We start from the raw sequence: 23,536 nt of genomic DNA on the forward strand, positions 1-23,536 counted from the left end.
GTATGAATGTGAGTTAGGGACCTTAGATTGTACACCCCTTGAGGGTTAGGGACTGATGTGAATGTACAATATATGTATGTTAAGCGCTGCGTAAATTGATAGCGCTATACAAGTACCTGAAATAAATAAAAAAAAATAAATAAATCAGGCAGGGAAGACAACTGCAATATATGTATTTGGGCTATGTATTTAGCTGTTTGTCTGAAGTTCATTTTAAAACCTAGTTCTTATTTTTTGCTTTCAATACTCATCTTACAGTTTTCTTTTGCACTATTTTTTATTGAGTTTTCCATTAAAGAAAATAAAAAGATTAAAAAACCATTCAAATCATCCATATATAGTATCCAAAGTCACTTAGGCACAATACAGACAAGGGATAAACTTTTTCCAATAGATATCGTTTTGGGTTTTTTTTTTGTTTTTTTGTTTTGTTTTTTTGGTTTTTTTTTTCAATGCTCAACTCATTTGACTAAAAAAAAGACAGCTATTCATAAATTGTTTTTAGACAAAATAATCCCCTCACTTTCAGTTACATTTTGCTGGCAGTAGTTGCAGAAATCACTAAATACAAAGTACAGCTCCAGCCCACATATCTGTCTTTCTTTAGCTGGAGTGCAGAAAGGTTTTTAGATCCCTTTTTAGGCTTTTACTTAGTTGTCTGTGTCTCCACTCATCTTCCGAGAGAGAGAGTGAGCAAGAGAGTGCAAAAATGTAATATTACAGCTTACCAATCGTTAGGTGTGGTGGCTGCATTCGTTTTTTGTTTTTTTTTTTAAGACTTTTTTTGCCTCTTTTTTAACCTGGTGAACTGGCCAGTGCCCTCACTCTAGATGAGGATGCACAGGAGGCACCTTTGGACAGCAGCATTGCCAGTCTGGGGGAGGGGAGTGTTAGATTTTGTAGCGGATTTAGATACACTAACAAATTGAAGCCAAACTCCATCTGACACTTTATAAGCAGTTACAGCAAACATGTTTTTTTCCTTTTGGGTTTTACATATATTCTGATCATTGTAAGCACTCCTGCCAGTAGTCAACTGTATGTATCAACCCTGTAAGTGCCCAATCTGCAGGACAGCAGGTAAAAATTAAGGTAAAAAAGAACTTATGCAGCCATCACATTTATGAATTGGTAAGCTGCAATGTAATAAATGTTTGCTTTTGGGTTTAATACAACTTTAAGAATTGGATGGATTTGAAAACAAAAAGGTAAAAAAAATCAGAAAGGTCAAAAGGCAATTTCCCATGGCTTACATTTACAGAGCCATACTTTTTTGTTTCCTTAAGAAATCTACAATGAAACAATGGAAAAAATAAAGTGGACTTTTGGTTCAATTCGCAGTACCCAAGTCAGTTGCTAGGGGGTCTACAAACACCATTGACAGGTGGATCAGATTCTCCTTTGCAGTGTATATTCTTCATAGTTTTAATAGTAGAGCCTCTTAGTGGATTTAGAGTTTATTTCACAGGTATTTGGCCTCCGCAGAGAATTACTGGTTCACCTCAACGGCTCTACAGAGCTGTCACCTGATCCAATTTTCATACAGTGGTTGGAAACATCTGGAATGCCTCACTCTCCTGTCAGGACTAAGCCTTTGGAATACATCCTGCAAGCTGTAGCCCCCTCCCTAATAAGTTATTTCTTGCTTGTCCTCTCATGTGCTGTCCTGGAAGATGATTGGTAAAACTGTGTTTGTTACCTGATAACTCAATCTCCAGGACAGCAGCAATTCCCGCCCAAAATTCTGTGTTATCAAGTTATTCCATTAGTTGCCTTCGGTTCTTGTTGAATATTGAGGAGGATAGGTGACTGTGCTCTGTTTATTGGTTGTGGATTTTGTGTTTCCTGTTTTAGGCAGGCGAGCCTGCCTCTCTTCCAAGTGCTGTCCTGGAGGATTCCTGGAAGTTGAGTTACCAAGTAACTCTGTTTTCCATCCTAATATTGGCATCCGGATGAACGGAAACACAGGTTTAGTAGCAGCTTAACCCTTTCACTGCCAGGTCCGTACATCATACAGACCTGACTGTGGTGGGGGGGGGGGGGGGGCTCCACACACTCTTGATGTGTGTATAACTGACAAGACAACTTCAGGTTTCCAGATGGAAGCAATCCGTTGCCTCTATAACCACCAGACTGCTTCCAAACCCCGCTGGTAACTGGAGCTTTCACAAAATATATAATGTTTTGGGGGGTTTTCAATCTTCAGGCCTACAATGATTTTTTAAATGTGTGCAAATATACAAAAGCAGCACTGACAGCGAAAGGGTAAAAAGTAAGATCCGATAGTTGCTATATAATGGCATGTCAACAGACTGTTTGTTATTAATTATACTAATATTTTTTTTTAAAGGCTAAAAGAAATTGTAGCAAACGCTCAAAAAGGAGATCATCTGAAGAGGGCCCTCAACCCACATCTTCGTAAGTAGCCACAGTAAGCCTTGCGTCTCAAAGCATGAGAACTGTAAAATGTTTCCACTGCCTGTAACAACCTATCTAGTTATCCATTTTCTTTTCCTGTGTTGTAAGGTATAATGAAAGGAAGCCCCTCGGTGTTAGAGCTGCAATTTAATAGGCATATATTTTGACTTCCCTGGTTCCTCACTCTCCCCCTCATCAACATGTTAATAAAAAGATTTATAATTGAGACACCTTTCAATTTTTTGTACATAACTTGTTTTAGAACCAGTGACCTCTCTGTGATACGCTATGCAATGCAGGCAGATTGTGGCTGGTGGAGGGACTGGACTGGCAGGGTTTTCTATATAGCTTCCTGAAAGCTGTGGCAACGCTCACATATGATGCTGAACCTTCATGATTGAAAGAACTCAAACCCAATTAACCACTTGCCTACCGGGCACTTATACCCCCTTCTATACCAGGCCAATTTTCAGCTTTCAGCGCTGTCGCACTTTGACAATTGCGCGGTCAGGCAAGATTGTACCCATATGAAATTTTTATCATTTTTTTTTCTCACAAATAGAGCTTTCCTTTGTTGGTATTTAATCGCCGCTGGGTGCTTTTACTTTTTGTGCTATAAAAAAAAAAAATTGCAAAAAATTTGAAAAAAAAAATTTTTCTTTGTTTCTTTTATAAAATTTTTCAAACAGGTAATTTTTCTTCTTCACTGATGTTAAAGGCAGCACTGATAGGCAGCACTGAAGGGCACTGATAGGCGGCACAAATAGGTGGCATTGACTGGCGGCACTGCTGGGCACTGACTGGCGGCACTGCTGGGCACTGACTGGCGGCACTGCTGGGCACTGACTGGCGCAACTGCTGGGCACTGACTGGTGGCACTGACTGGCAGCACTGCATTGATGGGCACAGGTGGGCGGAACTGCTGGGCACAAGTGGGCGGAACTGCTGGGCACTGACTGGCGGCACTGCTGGGCACTGACTGGCGCAACTGCTGGGCACTGACTGGCGCAACTGCTGGGCACTGACTGGTGGCACTGACTGGCAGCACTGCATTGATGGGCACAGGTGGGCGGAACTGCTGGGCACAAGTGGGCGGAACTGCTGGGCACAAATGGGCGGAACTGGTGGGTGGCACTGCTGGGCATCAATTATCAGGGCACTGATGATCAGTGCCCTGATTATGATCGGTGCCGATCCCTGCTCTGACAACTGCTGGTTCTCGGCAGTACTTTTCTTGCTCTCTGACAGCGTGAGGAAAGTGCAGCCGAGAACCGGTGATTAGAGTGTCCTTGGATACGGCTGATCACGTGATAAAGGCCGTTGTGATTGGCCTTTTACCACATCACGTGATCAGCTGTGTCCGTAGGACACATCGATCACGGAGATCGCCAGGAGAGTGCCCCCGGGGGCGCGCAGGAGAGCGCGTTCTGGGAGGACATCATATGACGCCCTCCCAGAACCGGCCGGCCGCAGTGTAGCCGTCAGTCGGCTGTCTGCGGTTGGCAAGTAGTTTAATAAAAGTGTCATTGTCAGGAAAGTTTAATAGAATGCAGCATCGCAAAATACATTTATAATGCTCTGGATTATTGCCACGGTGGATTTCAGTCATTGTTGTGTTGAATTTTTAATATCTAGCACTTTGGGATGTGATGGAAGCACTGTTGCCCTTCTGTGGCTCTCTCTTCCCCCAGCCACTACATCACTAGTGTGTTCCTTCAAAGATGCAGCCAGGGGGAGGTGTTGCAGCAGGGAAGACACAAACACATGATCCGGAAGTGACGGATGCTGAAGATTCCAAGATTGCCTTTAGCTCTGCAGGACAGCAAAGAATGGATTCAGTGGTGGCTCTAATCATAAGCATTATAACTGTGTTTTTGAGGGCTGTTTTTAATGCAAACTGGTAAGGTTTAAAATAATAAGTCCCCGCAACAGAAGAGGTAGTGTACTCATCTCTATGGCAGTCTGTGGGGGAGATTTACTAAATGACCGCTCGCCCGCTATGTACTAAGGATGGGTGGCCTGTGCAGGCAAAGCAACGCACTGTACACTACTGACTATTTCTGGGTATAGGGTGTGCAGTTAGCCAGTCCCCCCTCCCCCCCCCCATCCACTCTCAGCATCAGTTAGTGTCAGATTGCCCGACGCACTATCGCAATCCCATTTTATAAGTCGACGATTACTGCCATTAGTAGTATAAAAATAAATTTCTAAGTGTGTGTGTGTAATCTCTTATAGTTTGACGGTGCATTCATGCAAACCATTCAATATACACTTGTTGGGATTTTCCATTTTACCAAAAGTGTGTAGTAGACTACATTTCAGGCAAATTTTATGAAGAAATTTAGTTTGTCATTTTTATTCTTTTATTGTATATATTTTATAGCAGGATGTAAAAAACAATTTTATTTTTTTTCAAAAATGTTCAGTGTTTTTTCATTTATATCGCAAAAAAATTAAAAACCCAGCGGTGATCAAATACCACCAAAAAAAAGCTCCATTTGTGTGAAAAAAATGTATATACATTTTATTTTGGTACAGCATTGCATGACAGCACAATTACCAGTTAAAGTGCCGAATAGCAAAAAATAGTTTGATCTTGAATGGAGATAAAACCTTCCAGAGCTGAAGTGGGTGACCAATCCGCTTCTAACTTCAGCTTGTTCACTTAAGCTTTGACAGTTAAACGTAGAAGCTGATTGGTTACACCAGGTTCTGTTTGCACCTGCTTTAGTAAATCTTCCCTTATGTCTCTTACCTTCACTTTAGTTTCAGCACTGCAGCCTCCATAGGACTCTTCTTCATTTAATATATTGGGGAATGTTAGATGCCTGTGCCACCACGTGCCTGTGCCACCACGTGCCTTAGGCCCATGCTCTGGCCTGTACATAACTGCTGAGTCCTGTAGTGATGTATAGGTCAGAGGTTATAGACACTCTCAAAAGAGTTGAAGGGTGAAGAGTATTACAGAGTTGGTAGCACCCGAAATGAGAGAAGGTAGGAGATCTGGGATGCCAAGGAGACGAGTATACATGCTCTTCTTTTGCAGGGTCCTTTATTCTCAATCTCTTTTTAAACCTGATAGGGTCACTTCAGTAAAGCTGAACTGTGGAGAAAATTCTTTGTTCCTTGTTTTGTTTTAGCTTATGGTGCGACATTGATCGAACATTGCCTTCTGGAAACTGGATTGTCTGCTAATGTCAAGGTTGACCAGATAAGAGAGGAAACAGGTAAGTGAGTAATTTAAAGGTCTATATAAATAAGATTTCAGGCCTTCAGACCTTTGATCACCTTGAGATTGTCACCCCCAATGTTTGCCATACACCATTGTCTTTTTGCATAGCATATTTTTAGTACAGTTGAAGTTCTGGTACAACTATAATGTCTATTTCTTTATCGTACATCACAGAGCAGGGTAGTCATGATTATGTGGGTTATATGTCACCTATAGACACAGGCCGACCAATCAGGGAGGAAGTCCTCCCCTATATAACCCCTCTTACACAGGAAGTACTTCAGTTTTTTTGCCAGTGTCTGTATGGTGGATGGTCACTGAAAGTATTGCTTGTGCTCCAAGGAGCATACCTAAGGTCTGGATGGGTTTCCTAGGAAAATTATGGACTTTAATCAGATCCGTTCGGAAAGCTGCTTAGCCAAAATGGACGGTACCCGAGCCTCGCTGGATAAAGGGAACAATCCTCTGGGTTTTTGCCTGTAATGCAGCCTTACGGCGCTGGACCGTGCGTAAGGGAACCCTGTGCAGTGGAAACTGATCAAGGGTGCTGTACAGGTCTGAGGTAGTGGCCCCATTTAATGGAGACCGAGTCCCTGAGGATCTATATGACCATGCCTACCGTAATTGAAGGTTGGTACCTGATGGAAGTCAGGGTCCTGTGGCGGGACTCGTAAGCGCCTCTATATTTTCCTAAAATCAAACAAATTTTTGCAGGAACAGAGAGGTGTAATTCTGATGCAATGATGCAATGGGCTGTTGTACCACTAGGGAGAGTGCTCTCTGTGGACCAATGCCACTATGGCTGCCTGTGTTTGTTTGTTTTGTTTTTTATGAGTCCACTAGAGAGAGCAGAGTGCCTGGAAATGCGGCCGACCACTGGCCACGCGGTGCGCACACATACGCAGTAGAAGCCAGAAATATAAGTCAGCCATGTTTGTTTATGCGGCATCCTGGACACTTGTGGCTGTGCTACTGTTTCTGCTGGATGCTGTGGCTGGCACAGAGAGCAGGCAATTAAGTGGGGACAGTAGGCCAGCGAGTCAGAAGGCTGCCTTGGGCGGCTCAGGGAGCAGCGGTTGCAATAAGTGTTTAATTGCCACACTACTTACTGAAAAAAGTCAAAAGTCCATCCAGTTCAACATAAAAAAAAAAAAAGCATAGCTTTATTGGTCCCTGTGTTACTGTTTCTTGGTACACAGGGTAAAGAGCGCTTAGCGAAGTAATATCTTCCAGAAAGCAGAGTTGGGGAGGCACGGCAGGAAGGGTCAGTAATTCACCGCCGTCAGGTCCTGCTGTAATTCTGCTGTAATATCCTCTCTTGAAAGGCCAGAGGCAAAGGGGCAATCTGAGCCACTGCGGTTGTCTGGCATTGTGGCTACTACTGGTGCTTATGGGGTGAAACTCCTTAACGGGAGCACAGACACCAATCAAAATCTTACAGGTGTTCTGATCCCTTTCCACTCTATTCAAAACGAAAAACTTTTGCCTTTAGATATATTTTAAAGGCAGTTCACATGTAAGACCTAGCTTTCTTCTCTGCTTTACAAAACTATTATATTTACAAATACTTTGTCCATATAGACATTTAGCTGATTTTCTGGAGTTTAGCTTTTATAAATGAGTCCAATTGCCTGTAGATGCTTTAACGTTTCATTTCTGCTTTGTAGATTTTGAGAGAGTTCATCTGGCATTACAGAAGGCAGAGGATTATATGGATAAAACGATGAATTATAACGGAAAGGTGAGAATATACAAAATAAATTTTAGTAACTGCCTATGATTGGATTTGCTTGGATTGACACCAGATTATTGCATTTATTAAAGCATCCTAAAAAAGTAGTGACAGCCACCAGATTTGTAATACTAGTTTCTTTTTTCTAGTGGCAGAAACAATTGAGTACTGTCCGTGATACTTTTTTTATTTGCACTAACATACAATTTTGAGGACAAGCTTTCGGGGTATGTCCCCTTCTTCAAAGTCCAAGCAGTACTACTTTTTTCTAGTGCAGATTTAGTGCATGGGATGACAAAGTTTTTTTTATTTCAGACTCTTTGATATCATTTGTTTAACTGCTGTGTTTTGGATGATACAGGGACCTTCTTCATGGCTTGGGAAACCTAAACAAAAAGATCAGAATTCCTGCATGGGATGGTTTAGGATAGTGAGATCCCTGCTGCAACCACTGGTTTAGGCTCTATAACATCTCCTAATTTCCTAAACAAACCTCTTCTGAAATTCCAAGCCTTGTTGCTCAGATTTACTAGAATACATTATTTTACATGCCCCAATGAAGGGGACCCCCTGAATTCTGAAATGGTTTGGCTTTAAAATAGACACTATTATGGAAAAACTGTTTGCACTGTAATACTAGTCTTTCACCTCCTTGTTTTTTTTTTTTTTATACTTTTGGATTTGTCTCTACAAGAGCAAAGCTACTGTATACAGGAAAAGTGCCTTTTTTACATGCCTGTATATCCGACTGGATGCTAACCTATGCTAGGGAATCCAGCATTGCACAGATATCCCTCTGTTTACTTTTGCCCCCACCTCCTTGTTGAAACACTTAAAATAAAGGAAAAAAGAAAAAGATATTATACTCGCCTTTCCTCTGGCGTCTGTGGTGCAGAATATTCCAAATGTTGGGCAGCATAGTGGCTAAGTGATTGCCTCCCAAAAGCACTAGGGCCGTCTGTTTGATTCCCGAACACAACACTACCTGCCTGGATTTTGCATGTTCTCCCTGTGCCTAGTATGTGTATGTATGAATGTGAATTAGTCACCTTAAATTGTAAGCTTCTTGAGGGTTAGGGACTGATGTGAATGTACAATATATATGTAAAGCGCTGTGTAAATTGACAGTGCTATATAAGTACCTGAAATAAATAAAAATGTTGTCAGACCATGCTGCAGCACAATGCTGGGAGCATGTTCTCTGCAAGATTTAGAGTACTCTACATTCCCCCAAATTTCACTAGAAGGAGGAGGTTGTCACCATCGTTTTGACATCATAGGCAGAAGTCAGGGAAAGGTGTACCTAACTTCTTTTCTCTTGCAGTAATTTTTAAAGCTTTTTCCCAGTCATTATACAAGAGGGAAGTGGCAAATGTAATCTTTAGATTTTGTACCTGAAGAGCAAGGTGCACCGATTTATTAAGGGAGCCCACTATAAGAAAATGGGGTTGTTTGTCCAAGATACTGCCTTTTGGGGAGCTGGTAGCGGCTGAGGCTGTATAGTAACATTTCAGTAGTATTTTATGTGTGGAGTTTGGTCAGTATTAAATTTCTGCATCTCCCACAGGGCTACATAATCCAGAAGAGGGAGAAGAAGCCAAGCTTGGAGGCAGATAAGCCATCTGAAGACATTCTAACGTGAGCAGACATTTTTTGATTGCAGTTAATTTCATTTTAATACTCGACTTGTTCTTTATTCTCCTGATCATTTTATTTATCCTCAATTGTTGTGTTCTATAGATATGAAGAATTCCATCCATTTCTTTTTGCCCAGCATATCAACAGTCCACACGTGGAGTTTGATTCTTTTGATAAGGTATGTTCGCAAACAAAAGGGATTGTAACCACATATGTTACAAGCTCCCTGCCAGCATGCAGAGGAGTACAATTGCTGTCTGTTGTGGAAGTAGTGGTCTGACATGTCTCCTGCTTGATCATAGTTTGAGCTCCCCAATCACTGAAGAGCATGAGCTTTACTGTACTGATTGCAGAGTATATCAGTAGGTAGCATGTCAGACCTCAGCAGAGAGACCACTGCTTCCACACAGAGAGCAAAGGTTCTTCTCTTCTCTGCAGCCCCCTGGCAAGGCACAGGCTTTTCTACTCAGAATTGTGGCAGCTTTTTAAAGAAAAAAATATATATTTTGCACATTTATTTTTTTTTTTTTCATGCAAAGGCAATGCATTAGGACTATTAAAAGTGACAGTTCAAGGCTTTAATGGAAAGTGTAGCCAGTAATAGGTAAATAGTTAACACGGGGATGTTTTCAAAAGGAATAGTTTGGCTGCATTATATTGAATTTTCTGGATGGACATGGTTCAGTTTAATCTAGCTTGGAGAATAGGATAGTGCTGCTAGGTGGAGTCAGAGGCTCGCATATAGAGATCTTGCTGCCTAAAGTTCAGATTTAAGTAGAAAAACATTAATCTGACTTCTCTTCTTCCCTTAAAGGCTGTTGATGAATTTTACTCCAAGATGGAAGGTCAAAAAATTGATATCAAAGCTCTTCATCTGGTTTGTATCTGTGCTACTTATTTTATTGATGCATAATATTCTTTTTAAATAGCCAGTAAATGGTGGGAGATATGACTTTTCTTTTCATATTGCTATGTAGTCCATTGCTCTGTGCTGGATACTATTTTTGGCTAAAAGGGGCTAAAAAGTCACAGCCGCTTTTTAGTGGCAAAAAAAAAAAACAATGACTGCTCCTAAACTCTGCAAAACGATGGGAACTTGAGTTTTTTTTTTAACTGGTGGTGGGAAGCCAGCTGCCGTGTCCTTAACAACAGATTAGTCATCAGCTGTCAGCGGGATTCCCCGCCGACAGCTATATTTAAAAAAAAAAAAAAAAAAAAAACTTTACTGGCAATAAAGAATTGTGAAAAAAATGGCGGGGGGTCCCCCCAATCCATACCACGCCATTTGGGTCTGGTATGGATTTTCAGTTGAATCCCATTCCAAAAATAAAAATATGGCAAGGGGTCCCCCCCACAATCCATACCAGACCCTTATTGGAGCATGCAGCCTGGCAGGACAGGAAGGGGGCAGCCCCGCACCTTAACGCTGAACCTACTAAACATAGCTTACACAATAGGCTAAATACTGCTCCAATGCCAGTAAAAAAAGTTAAAACACTAGTGTTTTTTTGTCCATTGTTTCTAAAGCAGTTTTTAGCTTTTCTAGTGTGCATGCAGCCTTATAGTGGAACGTCAGGATTTGCCCCTAATACCATGCACTTTAAAGTGGAACCCCAGGCAAACAGCTAAATACAGAGAAAAAAATACATATAGGAGAGCTCTTTTACATGCCAAAGGATTTGTATTTCTGCTTAACCAGTTCTTAGATTTACACTGCTCTGCCACACAGCACAGCACAACTTGGCAGGGCAGGTGACTTGATATTTCTCAGCAGGGCCGCTGATAAGGGGCTACTACCAGCCCTCCTGTATGGGGCCCGGCTGAGGGGGGCCCAGGCAACTGACAAGCCAATCTGTAGCCTCTAAACTACATTCCATTTTACAGCCTCCTGTCATTCTACCACAGAGTGGCTCAGTGCTCTGAATGTTAGCTGTGCTCCTACTCTGCTCCACTAGTTTGACTCGTTCATGTTTCCTTCTGTTTACATCTGATTCTAACTTTGTTTCCCTCCCCTTCCTCCTTCCAGATGCTTGCCATACTCACTCTCACCTGCCTATCTGTTATTGCCCCATCCCCCACCTCTGCAATCACGCTCTGATGTTTCTCTCTGATCTCTCATTGTGCCCTATGTCTCCCTGCAGTCCTTCACTAATGTATCCCTCCTTCTGGCCCATCTATCCTGTCTCCTGTCTGCCCAGCCTATATATCTTCCCTGTTCTCTCCCGGTCCTCTGCCTCCCTGACACTGTCACAGCCAATCAGCTGTTTTTCCATTCCTGTAGCTTTTATTTTCTCAGCACAAATTTATGATTTATATGTAGCCGGGCTTCTCCTTTTCTCCCCCAGACTGATCCCCTATTTTTCCTCTAGTCTATACAACTTTGCTTCTTAACCCAAACCTAGGGTTGACGCCAGCATAAGGCAGCTGCCTTAGGGTGCCGGGATGGGGGGGGGGGGGTGCTAAAATGCACCTTTTGCCTGTGTAGAGGAAACTCCTGCACACCTGACCAACAGCACAGTGAGCAGGAGGAAAGCTGGTCCCAGGGAGAAGGAAGGACAGGTCTGCTCCATTAGGAATGAGATGTTCTGCTCATTAGAGCAGTTGGGAGCCCGGCCAACAGGTGGGAGGGCTGGCGATCTACACAGTGTGCCTGCAAAAGTTGGCTGAGATGCCGTAAGCATTCTATGTGGTGGCAGGTTGTCTCCGGTGGCTCAGCCATGTCCGGCATGTCATGTCTTTGTGAGGCTGGGACTGTCATTGTCAGCACAAGGAGCGCAGCAGCTGTCAGAGCTGGACACCAGCCGAAACCCTAAGCCTAGGACTGTAAGAGGAACATCCAGCACAAAGATACTGACCAGAGGGGTGGTCCCAAGGGACATGGCCAGAGGGAGATGGGGGGCATGAGGCCTGGACTAGAGATCGGTCACTGAATGATTTGGCTTTTATTGTATGATCAACCCTGATCCCAATCTATAGATTACTACACATGGGTCTGATATTGGGCGATTGATGAACCCAGTGGTAGCATTCATTCATATCTCACTTATGTTGGTGACCTCACATTTGGCAGTGAGCCCAGTGTTAAAATTCATCGATCCCAGTATTGTCAGTCACCTCATTAATCTTAGTGACCCCAAAATGTGTGGGATCCCCAGCATTAGTAGTGACTTCATTATGGTTAGTCACCCTATTATTAGTAACACCAAAATTATCGCTGACTCCAGAGTTAGCTTTGACCCCAGTATTCTCATTTATTGATCTCACTGTTATCTGTTACCCTAGTATTGGCAGTGACCTCAGTATTATTAGTGACCCCAGAATCTGAGGGGCCCCCAGGATAGGCAGTAACCTCAGTATTAGCAGTCACTGCAACATTACTAGTGACCCCCAGTATAATCATTTATTGATATCAGTGTTATCATTAGACTGTACGGGACCCCATGATATCTAACAGCGGCCCTGTGTCTCAGTTGTAGTTAAGTAACACTCCTTCTCCCAGCCTGTTAGTAGGCAGTGAAAGGAGAATCAGCAGACTGATAAGCGTATCTCTGTCACTCTGCTTTTTCTTTCTATCTGCATGCTATCTGCAATGAACTGACTGACTTTTCCCTCTCTCAGTCTGATCTTGGCTGTCTGGGGGTTGTAACAGGTAAATGCCAACTAAATAGTAGGTACTTACATAAAAAATTTAACCGTATACTAATTAATAAAGAAGTGCATTATTATGTGCCTGTTGTATCTGCCTGGAGTTCATCTATAATGTTCATATTTATATTTTCTCATCTAATGACTATATACTCATTTTGGAAAATACTGACACAAGGATTTATCTGATGCTTACAGGAAAAACAAGCTCTTAAAAAGTTAGAAAATGTCCGAAAAGACCATGAGCAGCGCCTGGAGACACTGCAGCATACTCAGGTAAGTGTAGTTACTAACTGGCGCTCTTGTACATCACTGAAGAGTAATGCACATGGCTCCACATATGGAAGGAAAAGCAGCAATTCATTTAGGGAAGGTCATCATTGCTGATCTGATTCTGCAACACCTTTTTCTTAACTGTAACCTCATAAAACATAAGGTCTCCACTCAAGCTCCTGTAAGTCCATCCGGTGATTCCTGCAATGGGTGCTGGTTGTGCAGGAGTCCTTCTAACTCACATACTGTGGATATGCATAGAGAAAGGTCCCAAACGTTGCACATCTAGAAAAGCCATTAGTAAACAGGTGAAAGCAGCCTCAGCAAGCTTCATCCAAAGCCACGCTCCCAATGCGTTTCACCCTGCCCGCGGGGCTTAATCTTGGATACCTCTGTGCATATCCACCGCTTTTTAAAGCTGATCTGGAACAGCCGCAGTAAAGTTATCTGTTGCCTTCTGTGTCTCTGTCATAAAGATTTCCACTTCCTGTCAGGACAGAAAATAATGGAAATGCTCTTCAACTATGATGAAACACATTTTTTGTAGAGTGGGGAAGAGTTAGAACCTCTGGATGTATTTTTATTGCTTTCTATCCTCCCAATTCTGATGACAGCCTCTCTCCCATTTTATTTTACACACGTTATAAAGAAAGGAATCGGGGGAAAATCACTTCAGTAGGTTCAGAAAACTTACTGGAATGTAAATTCTTCCCTGTTCTATCCAAACCTGTATAAAAAAGGGTGGTTGGTGTTAGGATAGCCAGAAAAGAGTTTTCTCCAAGCATTGTCACAAAAGATAAAGTCCCTCCATGTTTTGAGAAGCACTGTGTCTGAGTGAAATACAGCTTCCCCCAAAGTGAACATTGTATCCAGATATGGGGACATTCGTGGCCCTATATAGATTATCTGTGGGGTCACCCAACTTTTGAGCTCTACTAAAATGTAGAGAGGGACAAAGAGCAGGCCAAAGGTTTATGGACACCTGACTATCACACCTATATTAGCGTGTTAGCCATCCCATTCCAAAATCATGTGCATTAATATTACATTAACCCCCCCTTTACTGTGATAACAGCCTGCTATCTTCTGGGAAGGCTTTCCATAGGATTTTGGAGTGTGTCTTTGGGCATTTGTGAGGCTGAATTCCATTGTTGGACTAGAAGACCTGGCTGACACTCAGTATTCCAATTCATCCCGAAAGCGTTCAGAAGGGCTAAGGTTAGGGCTGTGTGCAAGACCCTAGAGTTCCTTTACATCAAACTTGTCAAACCACATCTTTATGGAGCTGGCTTTGTGCACAGGGGCACAGTCATAGTAGAAGAGACAAGAGCCTTCCCCAACCTGTTCTTACAAGGTTGGAAGGGCACAATAGTCTAAAATGTCTATATATGCTGTAGTATTAATAGAACCTTTCAATGGAACTCAATTATTTGGAGGGATGTCTACATACTGTGGTCATACAGTAGCTGTGATGGTAGATGTCCACAAATATTTGGCCATATAGTTCAAAATGTGAGAAGTTGTGGGGATGGCAGTGTAATTAGAGCCATTGTGGAAGGTCCCCAGTGGTTGGGAATGCTTAGGTCCCATGAGAGGCAAAATCTAGCTATAGAAAGAAGTGTGACACTTTTATATTCCATTTAAACCTGTTCTATTAACACTGATTTTCATGATGATCCTGGTGAGAAACCTTTATAACTAATAATTGCATGCATTAAGGATTTAGCTGTTTCACAGATACAAATGTATCACCTGTTACTGAAACTGATGAAAGCTCTGTCTGTCCATGAGCAGTTTATCCTTTTGTTATTAGACTTTATATTGTAAAAAGCACATTACAGAGTGTAATAAAATATATTGGCCTTTACCAACCATTTAATATCTCTTCCAAATAGGAAATTGACAAGTCCAAAGGAGAGCTGATTGAAATGAACTTGGACATTGTTGATCGAGCGGTGCAGGTTGTGCGCAGTGCCCTGGCCAATCAAATAGACTGGACGGAGATTGGGCAGATCGTGAAGGAGGCACAAGTACAGGGAGACCCTGTTGCTCTTGCCATCAAAGAGCTGAAGCTGCAGACTAATCATATTACCATGCTGCTAAAGTAAGTGTCAGCTGCACACATGACATCTGTATCCCAAAATGGTACACTAACAGCCAGTGTCGATGGGTTTTGGGATTGTGTCGATAGCATCAGTTTGAGACTTTTCTAAGATTATTAAGATGATCATGCAGGTTGGCATTTCCATACAGTATATTTGAATGGAAGTGCAAAACCCATTTCAAGCTAACAAAAGTCCAACAGCACATGCCCCAAAAGAGCAGCAGATCTATATCCTGACAACGAGTGTTCCAAAGCTCAATTAATTTCACAGAAACAGACAAGCAATTGGCTGGACATTATACTAACCATGCCCATTTCCATAGTTTTATCTCTTTGTTCCTGTTACACCAGTTGTGCAGGATGTCTGAACATGGCTTTGCAGTTCAGTAGGCACCAGAGTGCAGTCCGTAATCGGTACTCAGTAATGACCTGGCCAATTTTGTAAATCACATGTGTGCCATACAGCAGGGCTTAAAATTTCAAGTCCTGAGCTACTAGCCAGGCCTTAAGAGTTACTTGCCACCAGTTGCCCCACCCAACCCCTACCCTGCTACACCCCTAATGCCCTCTAAACATGCTCTCGTAATTCATGAAATGACACTGTTAAATGTTACCCACATTACATCAGGGTCCCCAGAGTCCCCCCACATTACATCAGGGCCTCCAATATCCCCCTAAACACTCCATCATACTTAGACCATGCACCGCATACAACCATAACCCCCCATAATCTTTCACTCACAAAACCATAACTCTACCAAGCATATCTTACCTACTATCCAGCCCAGCAGTACCTCAAGTGCCCCATACTCTACCACCCATAATAACCACATAATCCTGAAACTGACCAAACCACCCATACATGTAGGTTTACATACAGACACATGTACATACACACACACACAAACAGACACCTGTACACACACACTGACGTGTATGCTCATACACACACACACAGAAACATGTACACACACACAGAGACACATGTATACACACACAGACACGCATACCTGTACATACACACAGAAACATGTACATACACAGAAATACACATGCACAGACACATGTACATACATACACATGTAGGTACATACATACAAGCACACACACATGTACACACACACATATACATACACACAAACACATGTACAGATACACACTATAAAAGTTTACACACTATTTATAGCCCTATAAAAAGTTGCAGTACTTCGTTGTTCACTCACAGAGCCGGTTACTGCACTCTAGGGGGAGGCAGAGCGCACACAACACACTTCTTCCTTTGCTTTCACTGCGCTAAGCTATTGAGCAGTGTGACGGCTCCCAGTGTAAGTGACAGATCCGGCCCTGAGTTCCGAGCCTGCTCAGCAAGACGGCCTTGGGGACACACTCTCCCCACCATAATTTCCACTCGCCATTGGCGAGCAGGCAAGTGGAAATTTCAAGGCCTGCCATACAGAATACATGGGTCAGTGACCCCAAATTTCTCCACTGCAGTTAAGCAGTGCAGCTTAGTCCCCAACCCATTCCCAGTTTGCTGATTGAGCAGCAAAGGCACATGACCACACTGATGAGGTCAATCAGTCTGCTTCTATGAGCAAGTATACTTATGAGGTCAGTCAGTCTGCGTCTATGAGCAAGTATACTTATGAGGTCAGTCAGTCTGCGTCTATGAGCAAGTATACTTATGAGGTCAGTCAGTCTGCGTCTATGAGCAAGTATACAGTGTTATTTTTGTGTTCAAAGTTATAAGCATTTATTTTAAATGATTCAGCTGTGAGTGCTAATTGAGCTTTAGGGCCCTATCACACCTATACATTTGTGCCACACTAGAATGCACCTTTCCAGCATAATATCCCATGCATAAAAAGTATTCCCCTTGAAATCCTAGGTACCTGTTCACATCTGTGCGCTGCGTATGTGTTGTGTTTTAAAATGTCCTGCATGCAGCATTTTTTGTGCACTCTGTAAAAAGTGCGCAAAAAATGCACCTTTCATAGAAATTAATGGTAATGCATTAAAAACACATCAAAGATGCACTGTTACATTTTTTTCTGACATATTCAGGATAAACAATTGCATGCAGGGAGTCAGTAATGTAATAAATCCAGAAAACACATCAAAAACACTTTAAAAGTGCATTAAAAACACAATGTATTAAAACCCCGCTATGCGTTTTTATGCGCTGTAGTGTGAAAGGGCTCTTAATATGTTAAGAAGCCTAGAACTCAACCTGTTGGCAATAATTAATAAAATACGTATTATTTTTGTTCTAATCATAATAAAGTAAGAAGACATGTACAAAACAATTTTACATGTCCTTTGAGCACCCTTTCATACATACATGAAAGGGTGGTGTTAAATGTAGCATGTGCCTGGAGATTTTTTTTTTTTTTTCTTATTGGGGATATTACTTTGCAGTGCTAGGTTGGGTGGGTGAAAAGTCCTCTGTTAACACATTCTGCTGCTCTTCTTTCCACGTCTGTCTGCGGATCCCCTTACCTGGGAAAAGTGTCTGACCCATAGCAGCCTATGTGGAATGTCAGTCAGCCTGGAAGAGGGAGCTACAGGAAGACTGGATTCCGAAGAACATATAGCAAGACTCTTCCCAGCCCATCTGACTGACTGTAATCTCCTTCCAGAAACCCCTACATACTTTCTGACGAGGAAGGTGAAGATGAAGAGGAAAAACCAGAGTCAGAAGAGCCAAAAGGAAAGAAGAAAAAGGGTAAAAATAAGCAACAGCCAAAGAAAACACAGAAAAACAAACCAGTTCTTGTGGATGTGGACCTCAGCCTCTCAGCATATGCCAATGCCAAAAAGTGAGTTGCATGGTCTTTCTACATTCCATATAAATCGCAAGGCCAACAAGAGGTATTACACGGTTGAACTCCTGGCACTCTTGTGGGGGGGAGCTTGGAGCTCAGCTTCAAATAAGAATCCAAAATATAATATTCTGATAAAGTGGCTCTAAAGGCAACACATTTTTTTATCTTAATGCATTCCCTGCATTAAGGTAAATAAAAAAAATGTCCCAGTAGATGTATCTTCCCCTCACCTTCCTAAATACTTACCTGAGTCCTGTATTGATTCAGCACTGTGTCCAGCTGCAGCAGCACTGGACCAATCTCTTGGTCCTTACCGGCACAGAGATGGCAGCAGAAGCCATTGTCATATGCCAGTTAAATCCTGTGAGGGGTGGGTAGGGCCTTTCTACACTGTGTGTGTCTATAGATAGACACACACAGCCTGGCTCAGGAGACAGCGCACAAGTGTGCCCCTGTAGGAATTTTCTCCCTATGGTGGTGCACAGACAAAAAGGAAGAACCGAGAGCACTGGTGGGGGACACCGGAAGATGAGGTTTGGGTCACTCTGTGCAATACAACTGCACAGAGCAGGTAAGGTATAACATGTGTGGTTATTTTAATACAAAAATATCTTTTACAACCACTTTAATGTTTATTAGCTGGAAATGCTGGAGTGATATTTTCCTTTTTCTCCAGTAATCCTATAGATTGGTACTTATGATAACCATTCCTCAGACAACTTTAGCCTTAAAGCTGCTCTAGTTGAAAAACAGACTGCATTGCAATGTTCCATACATACCTAATTATTCCCGGTAGAATTGTGCTTTATATACATAGCTGAGAAGCAGTCATGTAGATCTAAAGTCACGCTTTGACTTACTTTTATTGGTCCGTTCAAAGATATTGTTGCTTAAATATGTATGCAGCCACTGCTGATCTTTTCTTTTGAAAATACTAGCAACTTGGTTATGACCTCAGTACCCTTAATTCTCTGACCTAATACAAGTTTTAGCAGCAAGAGTTTTTACTTCGCTTTGAGACTTGCATGCTTGGTCTGGATCAGTAATTCAGAAAGCACTGAAGTTGCAGACAGCCAGGTAACCTGCATCTTTAGAGGGAGCCCAGACATTTCAGGAAAGGTTTACTAGTATATCTAACCCAAGAATAAAAATGTAAAGGAGAAGATAAGAGGGGAGCTGTCCTGTATTCTGATTACCCCTCCTCTTCTAATGTGACAACACTGCTCCTCCATAAATATAGTACAGTGAATGAGTGTTCTCACCCTGGGACAATATGTGTTACTGGCTGCCCTAGGCAAGAGTAAAATTTGGCACCCCCCCCCCATTCAAATTGGGAAACAAATTCAGCCACCACATCTAATGACTAGTAAGCTGCAATATCCTACATTTTTTTTCTATGGTTTAGATACACTTTAAACTCTCTGGACAGCTCTTGGACCCATGTGTGAGGTGGGCCTGTAATTATGATATTTTGTCTGTGTTTTTAGGTACTATGATCACAAGAGGAATGCTGCAAAGAAAACTCAGAAGACAGTGGAAGCTGCAGAAAAGGTATCTAGAAGGGTTACCCGCTCAGCCAGGACCTCTACAGTCCATTTCCAAAATCCCCTCTTGTTTAATCCATAACTGATTTTTTTAAATTTAAGGGCACATTCACACCATGGTGCTAAGACATCAGTTTTTTTCTGCACCCATTCTGCAATGGCACAATGAAATCAGTTGTTCTCTGAGTCCTGTTCACACCACAATACTAGTGTCACGCGTAGATTTTTTTTTCTTCGCAGGAATCTGCAACTTGTATAAAATCGATTTGAAGTGTGCATGAAAACTGATGTCTCTGCAAGTGAAATATACACGTCAGTTTCTGTCAGTTTTTCTTCAAGCGGCCTAAGTGCTCATTCACACCAGTCTGCAGAGGCATACGTTTTTCTGCACATGTTCTGCAAGGGCACAACAAAATCAGTTTTTCTCTATGTGCCCTGTTCACACCACAACACTAGTATCATGTGCAGATTTTTTCTGCACAGGAATCTGCAACGTGTATCAAACTCATTGAAGTGTGTGTTAAAAGTGATGTAAACTGATCTCTCTGCAAGTGAAATCTGCATGTCATTTTCCATCAGTTTTCATGCACACGTGGTGTGAACGAGCCCTAACTCACATTTTCTTGTATTCTTAACCAAACTGTTAAATGTCTGGTGTCATAACTGATCATATGTGCAGCACCATGGCAGTTGCAGATCAAACAAAGACTAAGACGGCAGCTTCCTTGGCTGAAAAGGATAGAAGGGTTTTGTTCTACTTTAGGGCTCATTGCATCATGGTGCAGAGACGTCAGTCCTTCTGCAAGAATTCTACAAGGGCAAAAAGAAACCAATTGTTCTCTATGTGCCTTGTTCACATCACAACACTAGTATCGCATACAGATTTTTTTTTCTGCGCAAGAATCTGCAGTGTGTTTAAAACTCATTGAAGCGAGCATATAAACTGATGTCTCTGCAAGATACATAGTCTGGCTGAAAAAAGACAAAAGTCTAACAGTTCAACCAAAAAAATAATACCCACAGTTGATTCAGAGGAACACAAAAAAACCAGCAAAGCATGATCCTATTTGCTCCTGCAGGGGAAAAAATTCCTTCCTAATGCCCAGAGAGGCAATCGGATGTTCCCCGGATTAACTTTACCTATAAATGTTAGTATCCAATAAGAATACCTTTTTGTGATAAACCACATAAATTCCCAAAGACAATATAAAAAATAAGTCAAATAAACCATAAAGTGTCCAATTCAATTTCAGTCTCAAATGTGTCCAATAAAGCCCAAAATCCAAATTTTGCACTTCAATCCAGTAAGAATGGATATAATCCTAATTATTCCACGAAAACCTCAAGAAAAAGAAATAATCTATAGTGCATTACCTTTAAACATATAGATAACACTCCAATCCGTGCAAAACACAAGCCACTCTTCAAATGTGCAAAAAAAAAAAAAAAATTAAAAAAATATAATATATAAATATATATAAACCAAAACTTGAGCACTCCGTGATCACTCCAATATTGTGTGCACTCTGTGATCCAGCCAACAGTGATACTAAATACTATTACCCTCCTGGGAGTATTCATATGCATAGGCTATATTATGGAATCAGACTCTTCCCATTCCTTCGCTTCAGGGGTACTCCTCCAAAGTCCTCATAGAAGCAAGAAGACTCTCAGACAGATCTCAAAAGTGTAGGGACAAATTTATTCATAACTTACATTTAAAATAAGGAACTTCCAGCTCACACCACAGCTTTCTCAATGGCCCTGTAATGACTCTGCAAACATTTGGCTGAAAACCATGTGTAGTCAACCAACAAAATGGCCGCAGCGACACTTCCGGTTAGCGTGCGTGCGTCTTGACGTCACATCCCCTAACGCTTTTCGTCACTTCCGGACTTCATCTGATGAAGTCCGTTGTTGCATTGTTATGTATATGTTTATGTAAAGGTAATGCACTATAGATTATTTCTTTTTCTTGAGGTTTCCATGGAATAATTAGGATTATATTCCTTCTTACTGGATTGAAGTGCAAAATTTGGATTTTGAGCTTTATTGGACACATTTGAGACTTTTTATTGGACACATTTGAGACTTTTTATTGGACACATTTGAGACTGAAATTGAATTGGACACTTTATGTTTTATTTGATTTATTTTTTATATTGTCTTTGGGAATTTATGTGGTTTATCACAAAAAGGTATATTTATTATTTGGTACTTTCTAGGGAGAAAGTGTGACTTTTTGTGAGCGTTGAGTTAAGGAGGTTATTTATCTATTAATGTTAGTATCCAGTTATATTCTGTATATCCAAGAAAGAATCCAGGCCTTTTTTCAAAGCAATCCCATTTAAAGTGAAATTTGCGCGTCAGTTTCCATCATTCTTTATGCATGTATGGTGTGAACGAGCCCTTAAAGCTGAACTTCAGGAAGGGTAATTATATTAATGCATTGGCAATACTTTGCCCTACCATCAGTAATGCAGCAGAGTAGTTATAAAACCTTTTCAAATGTATCTGAAATATAGCAGCAGGGCAACAATTTGTTTTCCCACAAGCTGTCCCTGCTGCAGCTGTGCCTCTGAATATGCTGAAAAAATGGAATACTTTGGGAAAAGTGAATTCCCTAGTACAGCCCTTTCCTTCCTTGCACATCAATGTCCTCTTCTACGTATGCAAAATTGTTGGCCCAGCTCCTCTGCCCCGCACCTCCCTACATAACCTTATGTTGCTTCAGGGTGAGGCATGAAGTGGAATAATTTAATGTGTCGCTTGAATGATCATTATAAGCCATGCTGGGTGCTACTGACATCATATCCAAGTTAATGGTGCCCAGCAATACTTTTAGGGCTTTCTACATTTTACCTAAGAGGGGCTTTTACAGGTAAATATGCACAAATTACAGTAAATGCACATAAAATTTAGGAAGATTTTTAATAAAGGGAATGGTCTGGCGATAAGGCCTCTTTAATATTTTATATCTATTACAGGCATTTAAGTCTGCAGAAAAGAAAACCAAACAGACACTGAAGGAGGTGCAGACTGTCACCACAATTCAGAAAGCCAGGAAGGTGTATTGGTGAGCTAATAACTTATGTTACTGCTACAATTCATAAAAGAACAGAGCATCAGCCATGCTTAAAATTACTAAACCTTGTCACAAAGGGGCATTTATATTATGCTTGAATTTTTATAGTGCAGCCGTACCTCTCCTTACTGCTTAGTTTTGGGTAACTACTTGTATTCTCTCCCTGTCAGAGCAGAAGTGTAAGGAAGTAGATGCAAGGTGCTGGTTCCTCAGAGCTTTTCCTATTCCCACTCAATAGTATGAGGGCAATATGAATGTATGGTGTCTGGGCACTTGGCTGGCAGCTTATAAACTTTATATGGCAGTGTTTCTCAACCTTTTTTTAGGTCAAGGCACCCTGTAAAAGTCTGCACAATCTTGGGGGCACCCTTTAAAATTCTACACAGTTTTGAGGCACCCATTCCAAAATGTAAACAACAAAACTAATACTTTTACAGAAGGCAGCAACATCTAAACATGTGGGACACCAAATATTGTTGTCTTATTATGAAGTCCACACAAAAACAGTTCATAAGACAAATCTGTTGTCTTATATCAATGATGGAGGACGTATCACCAGTGTATATTTATATATATTTTTCTCGCAGCAACCAATAGTTCTTTTCCAGAGAGATGCATTTATTCGGATAAAGATATTTGTTACAGATGACAGAAATCCAGCTGAATACTTGTAAATATTACAATGAACAACAGCTCTCAAAGTCCCATTCAAAATACTTCATATCAAGCATAGAGATACTACACTGTCCAGCATATGTGCCATCTATAATATGCACCTAGGTAGCGTCCATGCATGGAATAATGTGAGTTATGATCTATACCTGTGCTCCCATATCAATGACAGGAAAAAACTCTTTCCCAGCGGAGGTACAGACAAGGTAGATGATAGGCAATCATTTAGAACCCTTCAGATAACCTTCCTGTGTCCTGTCACACATATCCTGACCTGTGTTCTGTGGCCTGAGTTAATATACACATTTTCCCCATTCCGTACAATGGCAAGCACTCTGATTGGCAACTTTTAGTAGCATGTTTGATCT

General features: G+C 41.5%; 1 protein-coding gene across 1 annotated transcript in view; it reads left to right on the plus strand.

Moving 5' to 3' along the window:
* Positions 1-23,536, plus strand: part of NEMF (nuclear export mediator factor) — a 59,427-nt gene that overhangs the window by 8,214 nt on the left and 27,677 nt on the right. The window contains exons 6-16 of the mRNA XM_089662504.1: positions 2,351-2,418; positions 5,559-5,645; positions 7,318-7,391; positions 8,950-9,020; positions 9,123-9,198; positions 9,835-9,897; positions 12,864-12,941; positions 14,834-15,042; positions 17,682-17,861; positions 19,355-19,418; positions 22,399-22,487. Of these exons, the coding sequence (XP_089518630.1) occupies positions 2,351-2,418; positions 5,559-5,645; positions 7,318-7,391; positions 8,950-9,020; positions 9,123-9,198; positions 9,835-9,897; positions 12,864-12,941; positions 14,834-15,042; positions 17,682-17,861; positions 19,355-19,418; positions 22,399-22,487 (1,059 nt within the window). The remainder of the gene's footprint in view (positions 1-2,350; positions 2,419-5,558; positions 5,646-7,317; positions 7,392-8,949; positions 9,021-9,122; positions 9,199-9,834; positions 9,898-12,863; positions 12,942-14,833; positions 15,043-17,681; positions 17,862-19,354; positions 19,419-22,398; positions 22,488-23,536) is intronic.

The sequence above is a fragment of the Staurois parvus genome, unplaced genomic scaffold (assembly GCF_062004578.1).
Source record: "Staurois parvus isolate SC_StPar_1 unplaced genomic scaffold, SC_StPar_1.0 ptg001483l, whole genome shotgun sequence".
Taxonomy (NCBI): Eukaryota; Metazoa; Chordata; class Amphibia; order Anura; family Ranidae; genus Staurois; species Staurois parvus.